Source organism: Charadrius vociferus, unplaced genomic scaffold, assembly GCF_000708025.1.
Source record: "Charadrius vociferus isolate BGI_N301 unplaced genomic scaffold, ASM70802v2 scaffold103, whole genome shotgun sequence".
In the NCBI taxonomy this organism is placed as follows: domain Eukaryota; kingdom Metazoa; phylum Chordata; class Aves; order Charadriiformes; family Charadriidae; genus Charadrius; species Charadrius vociferus.
Window position 1 is genome coordinate 1,734,904 of NW_009648061.1, and position 7,519 is coordinate 1,742,422.

The 7,519-nt window shown below is 37.1% G+C and overlaps 1 protein-coding gene across 1 annotated transcript in view; it reads right to left on the reverse strand.

Annotated features, from left to right (window-relative positions):
• Positions 1-7,519, reverse strand: part of TRIO (trio Rho guanine nucleotide exchange factor) — a 182,907-nt gene that overhangs the window by 139,487 nt on the left and 35,901 nt on the right. The window contains exon 9 of the mRNA XM_009883743.1: positions 1,703-1,825. Coding sequence (XP_009882045.1) covers positions 1,703-1,825 — 123 coding nt within the window. The remainder of the gene's footprint in view (positions 1-1,702; positions 1,826-7,519) is intronic.

Below are 7,519 nucleotides of genomic sequence, written 5' to 3' on the forward strand. Positions count from 1 at the left end.
AGGAACAACTCAGAGGGTGTGCCTCTCTTGGCAGTTACTGCACATTCAAGAGTTAGAGATGAAAAAAAAAAATACTTATTAGATCATTTTGTCCATCCTTCTGTCAGTAGAAGATAGTCCCCTGTAGTATATTTAAGTTCTCTGACCAGTCTAAGTTTTCATTATCTCCAAAAATAGAAATTCCACCCATCCCCTAAAGAGATCATTTTAAACTCCAGTAACATTCAGTTTAAGGAAGTTTTTGCTAAGTATTTGCTTTACAACTTTCTACTTTAAAGTAAAATGCAAATTAACGAGGCGCTTTTTTAACAGCTTACATTCCACTTACAGTTCCACACACTTCATCCCCTTTGGTTAACCATTTTTTTCTTCTTTGGTCAAATAACACAACATTAAGTATGAGATCATTCAGGTTTTGTTAACTGTCTTACAGAAATAGATTCTTGCTTGTCTGACCCAGAAAAATAAGTATTTCCACATGGAAAATATTACAGATTTTACTAAAAATGAAGTATTAGGTAGACATATGGAAAATCCAGCATGTGTATATACAAAACTAACAACGCTATTGATTTCCTATAAAATTTTCCAAAATAATAATTGGGGAAGCTTTCTTATGCTATTTCAAGTCCTCAGTCACTGGAGTGCTCTGAGACCATATTTACAATAAAATTTTATTAAGATCTTAATCATCCATTAAACAGGCAATCTGTAAACACACTTCCGATGCATCTGCCATAGTAGGTGTCACTGGCTGAGCTCCTGCATGTCACTTCAGTCAAAACAGAAGACGTATTAATAGAAAATTCTGAAGGACCACTCTGCCAACCCTGATTTAATGAGATTTTTCTTGACAAATCTTAGAGATGTTTACTCTTACCGATCATTAAGACTGGACAGACAGTACATGTTACTAATGGGGAGGATTCTAGCCTTCAGCTTCTCATGGGTTTTATTCACCTCACACCCCCTTTTCAAGGCTGGCACTGAAACCAACTTCCTCTTGTTATGCTCTCTGTGTTCTTTAGTATCTCTTTTTGTTTTGGCTTGACTCTTTTTCAGAGAAAAGTGTGTTTTGAAGTTCTATCATCAGTTCTGCTTAAGGCTAAAACTAGAGTCTTCCTATGGAAAAAGCGCTGGTATCAGCGATTCAGAACAGGAGGGCACATACAAACTCAGTTGTATCTAAAGAAAACACTTAAAGCCAGGTTGGCCAGTTTGCTGGCTCACCTGGTTTCTTAGGAGTCCCCCCATTCTCCCCATCAGACTGTTGTAGGGATTTGGGAGCTCCCCGGGGCTAAACTCAGGAAGCAGGGCTTTCAATTTGTCTCCATCCTCTCTCACAGGCTGCACAAAAGTTTAAATCCTAGAATCTCATGGAATTGAGTTACTCTAAAAGGAGAGCTTTCATTCTTCTGTGACTCAACATTTGAAAGCAGGCTTTTGAAAATAATAATAAGTAATAATAATAGCAGCAGCTCTGTTGGGCTGCAAGGCTCTCACTCTCTGCACGACTGTGGAAGTTTGTCTTTTTCTTATTAAAAGTAGAGTGAAAAAGAGAGATTAAATAAAAGCTTGCAATGGAAACAAAATAGTCCATTCTCAAAACTGATCTTTTGTAGTGGAGCCCTTCAGTGACAGACCAGGATTTTTTCATGTATTTTCATGACAAGTATACAGTCCTTCATGTGATTGTTTTTACCTGCGCAACCTCTTCAAAGTCTTCATGCCGCTTCTGCAAAGCTCTAGCCCGATGCAGGGATTTTCCCACTCCAGTATGTTTGCTAAGAAAAGCTTCTCCATGGTTTTCAATCCAATCCAACACCTGCGGTACAGAAGAGAGACACACAAAAACTCTGAGTGGATGAACTGAATGTTGTAACAAAGAGACAACTATTCGAGAAACTAAGAAGCTGTAAAGGGACTGCTTATAAGGAACTGTACTGTTGAATTAAAACACAGTATTGCCATTAAAGGACATTGATTACATCTCATTAACTTTTCTCAAGGCAGTAACTAGCTCAAACTAGCTAAATCGTATGATTTAAGATTACATGTTTATTTTGAAGCTTACCAAGGACAACCTCATTTCTATACATTCATCAATTTGACAGTAATCTGATCCGAGTGGCTAGACCCCTTTGTGAGGGTCTCTCTGTAATCCATTTATGCCTTCAGCTGACATTTTTCTGTAATATAACACTAATGGAGTTTGCACATTCCCCAACAGTGCTGGTGAATAACACAGTGAAGTTTTATTTTAGATGAGAAGTCACTTATCCTACTACATATTAAGTCAAGAAGAAAGATTCAATTGTAGAATTTTTAACTAACACAACAAAGTTGATTTGAAATCACTATGAGATGAATGACAACGTCTACATTCAGAGCATATGAAGGATTTCGTCCCGATTCTGAAGAAGCATCTCCTTAAAACATCAGATCAACATAATTGGGTATTTTAAGTTTTATAGCTGGAAAAGTGAGGAACAAAAGACATTTTAAGGACATTAAAGCTTCTACTACAATGACTGGGCTGACAGCTTTATAAATACTAAAAACTGTACATGTAACTAGTCCCTGCTAGTTAACACAAAGGATTACTGCACACATACTAAGTTTCTAATGAATGAATGAACAAAAACATATGGCCTCTCCCCAAACTAATACATCTTAGCTAATGAAGATATGGCTATCATGCATATGGTATTTAATTCTTTGGAAGATACTTGGGGGTTCAAGAATGCTGGTCAGAATTAAAGACAACTGCATATAAGCATTTTTCTTAAGTCAGTTAACCATTTCTATACAGTATCTATGTAGTGGTATGGAATACATTTATCTCCAGTGTTCATTTTTCTTTAAAACCTGAGTATTTTGTTTCATTTTGAATTTACCTGCCAGAAACCTGTAGCTTACATCTCATCTCTTCTACTAGTGTTTTTTACTCAGATTCCTAAAGTTGGGCGAGGTTTTTTTTCCCCTTTTTCCCATACTGAAAGCATTTAACATTTACTGTAACTAAAGAGTAAGACTTTTATTTATTTTTTTTTTCTCATTCCAAGCAGACATGAAAAACCACCCTGCAACATCACTCATGGCTACATTCAATACACATAAAAGACAAAATGAAGCCATCTGGTGTAATCTTCTCATTTTTCTTGAGTGTTAGAATGTTTTTTGGTTTGCAAACTCTCTCCTACTGGACATCTTCAAAACAACAAACAATCCCATAACACCACATAATACAGCCATCTCAAATCACCAACACTTCTGCAATGTTTGTTTTTCCTAGCAAGTATTGCCAAAAGGATATTATTGTGGTTTAGGTGAATGTATGTTTTCATTTGTTTCTTTCAAGGCAAAGTATTTATCAGAGAAGGTAGAGCAAAGAGTCGAACATTGGCCTCAGTTATCTGTAAAGTTTATATTACCAGTGCTTTTGATTAGTTTCAGGAGACTACTCTGCTTTTCTCATTACAAAAAGAGCTAAAAAGAAACATGTTTGGATGAGAGAATTAGACTGGACTCTGGAGACTACTAACAGTTATAAACTAACAAATGAAATCAACAGCAAAATCTGTCCCAGCAAGCATGGGATGAAAAGCAGAAAGCAACCCAGGGAGAATGATTTTTGCTCCAAATAATGCTCAGTAACTTCAAGAGAAGAAATTGTCATAGAAATCCAGTATACAGATCATGACATAAACCAGCAAACTAGAGAAACTGTGCTGCCTTTAAGTGAAATCAGTATGAATACAAGTCTTATTAGTGCTCAGCCTTTTTGCCTTGATTCTTAACAAATCTGAGGAAGCACTCTTTATTTGGGATTTTCACAGCATGTATAAGCAGAGTCAAAGTTAAGGTATGCTCTTGCCCGTCAGTGATAGTTTTTGCATATCACTTTGACCAAAGGACAATACAATTAGCTGGCACTGATATTAGCCATTTAGCACTCTTGATAGATTTTCTTCCTCTTCCGGGGAGAGGTAAGAGTTACAGAAACCATCATACCAACCCACTAAAGACTCTCCTACTAATACTGAAAGCACATGGAATTCACTCCAGTAGTTCAGTAATACATAGGAGTTTAAGAGGCTCAATACTTTTCAGCGAAAGGGTGAATATTATCATCCTCCACTGCAGCAAGTTGCTGTAACGATGCAATTAAGCTGTAACTGCAGTCTCAGCAGAACCATCCTTATGCCCAATACAGGATCTAGAAAAATGCTTATTTTTGTAGCACCAATACCGAATATATGATAGAAGAAACTACTATGGAAAGGCATCTTTGTCCTGAGAAATTCATTGCTCATATAAAATGAGCTGTAAAATATGTGTTTTGTATATGCCTTTTGCAGAAATAAACAATCTTATCTTTTGCAGATTCAAGGTGCTTGTTTCCACCGGTGTTTCCCACATTATTATCCAGTCCTTATCCCCCACCCCTTTACATACTTTGCACACACTCACTTTCCAGATCTCTACCACTTACTTGGTGCTGACTTAACATTCAGAAGGGGAAGATGGAAATATCTGCATTTCTAATCTTCAGATAGTTAAAACGTTGAAATACTCTCTCCACCAAAAAACTCCACACTTTACACTGGAACCGCCTCCAAAAGCCACAAGAGAATCACGCAGTGAAATCAGTATTATTTTGATGCTGAGCAAGTGGCAAGCATTCTTGGCCCACCTTTCATTAGTCAAGGATGAAACAAGTGACTTACAACAAAAACTCATGAAGTCTTTGAGGCAGGCAGATCAAGGAAAGAGAAGCAGCACATTTATCCATAACAGACAGAGGAGACACCGAAGGTCAGCGACGACCTAATAAATGCATGTTTCAAAAAAACCTGCTACAAGTATATTCTACTAATCTCTGGCTTGCAAGCCATCTGTAGTGTTTTTCAGGCCCCAAAACTTTCATATAGGAGTGTCAGCAGTATCACTCCACCAGAAACACTATCTTTACATTTGATTTTGTCCTTTGATGGCCTAGCAGCACAAAACCCCATGTTCCTATTGCAAGTCTGCTTTATTGCTTCACATGAGAACTGTCGGAGCCAGCTCCTTTCCTTTCCTTACATGAAAGTCTGGATTATTCACATGGTAAACTCATTAATTTTTAAGGATAAAATTATACTTTTGTTAGCATTTTTGCACTAAAGGGATTATTTTCAACAATTGAGTGCAACAGTAAATGACCTGACTTTATTAAAAAAAAAAAAAAAACCACAAAAAATGAACAACCAAACAAAAAAAACCCCAAACACGCTGTCTTTTTTGGTACTAATATACAAAGTAACCAGGAACTAGATCTCCTAGCATGTTTCTGCTACCTAAGGTAAAACTCGTAATTCTGTTCAGCTTAAGACTGTCGTGGGTTTTCAGATATCAAATATCAGGTTGGCTGTAATTCGTATCTTATCTATCACTTTTCATATTCCATGTGCTACTTTCCTTACTACTTGCTGCAAGAAATTAACAGATGATTGTTTGTGTACACAGCTCACACCACAGTGTTTTTGTTGATTTGGAAGCTCCACTAGAAACACTTTCCCAATACTGAACATACAAGACAGAACGGAAAAAAAAAATAACCAGTTTTCTAATGTGGAAGTAATAGAAAATGAGATACCAGCTCAAATCAGCCAATTCCCTCCTCTAACTCAGCTCTGTCACTCACTTAACAGTTCCATGAACTGATTTATTTCATTAATCCATCAGAAAACTACACCAGCAGAGGGAAGATGAGGAAATCACAGACTCATGCTGAAGGACAGTTATAGATTCACTTAGAATGCACTTGGTTGCTTGCCACTATGTGCAATTTAACAGTGGACGAGAGCCACACTTAGTTTATTTTGACATTAAAAAAAAATTAACTTTACTGATAATAATTTAAAAAGGTTGTCATGCTAGTTCCTAAATCATGCTAGATAATCTTAATTGATTTTTTTAAGGTTTGAACAAAGACTAAGAAGCCTGAGAGAATGTGCAAATGAAAACTAAAGTATTTTAGAAAGTTGCTTTGGAGCTTTACATAAGCCATTCCAGAATTGTCTTGGATATAAATTTAACCAATACCTCAAACCTGAGCAATTTCATGCACTGAATAGTGTCAATGATTATTCAGTTGAAGAGCTAACATTTCTCAGATAAACTGGATGATCTGATAAGGTTGTTTTGGAAAAAAAACCAAACAAACAAACAACAAAACGCCCTTATTATTCAAGATCACTTTTTTCCCTGATGGATTTCCAAAGTTGAGAGTGCTACAATCTGACAAAGCAAGGCTAGTCCAGGGAAATACCATTATGGGCTTGCCATTATCTTTAAGACATCTGCTCCTGGTTATTAGATTAACTTGTCTGTACGGATGTTGAATTATCATTGTCTTACAGCACGATCTGCACTGAAATGCAAGTATGAAAAGTTGTATTATGAAAGGGAACATTAACGACAATTCACATTGTGATTCATAAGGCAGTGCCCAAAATACACCCGTAACTGAGTTACAATAAAGTAACATAACAAAGAGCTATACTTCCACATGTAAAACTTCAGAAGCCTCCAATGTGGATGTTAATGGCCATTACATGGATAAACCAAAGGACAAACCGGTCTCTGGCAATGGTAACTACTGGATATTAAGGGAAGGGCTTAGGAACATGTCAAGTACAGAATGCATCTCTGTATGTAAGATCTAGTTTGAAATCTAATGTGATTGATAAAGAAATGCGTTGGCACTAAAGGCTGCAGCTTCAAATTTTCAAGAGGATATCTTGATATCTTAATGAAAGATCCATGCATATAGAGAAACCAGAGGCATAAACAGGAAGAAAGGAATTTCTCCAACCAGTAGGTAAGGCATGTACTGAATAATGAGCCTAGATGGATTAACTCTCTTGAGCCAACTGGTTCACACTGAAAACTTCTTGTATACCCAAATCACGCATGTGGATTGTCAGTAACACATTCTTGATAGCGGAAGTTATAAAAACAGGTGAAGCTGTCTACTTTGTTTTCAAATCTGTGACTATTTGATGTTAAATGCACTGGTTCCAAGGGCTGACAGGTCTCATACAGAGAAGGAAAATTCAACTTCTTGCTGAAGCACCTGTTGGTAGGCTTGAGTCTAATGGAAGGGTTATTTGCCAACTTCAAAGAACAAAGCAGTCTCAGAGCTAACTCCTCCACTCCGGGAACCACAACTTAGGAAGGAGCAGAAAATGAGAATTTCCTACGAACGTTTTATGACTCCCAAAATAATGAAGGCAAAGAGCAAGAACAGCACAATAAAACTCTCTGTAGCATTTAATGAACACCTTCCCCCAGGAAATAAACTGTCTGCAGCCTGGCCTACTGGCCTGAAACCTGAATTATGTATCTGGCAAATAACCTCAGGAGATCACTTGGCCTAGGTTGCCTAAGTAGGTCCTATCCGGATTGAATTCAAACTAGAGGAGAAAGTTACAGAATCTAATCTGCACTTGTTGGCACTAGGCTATCACTA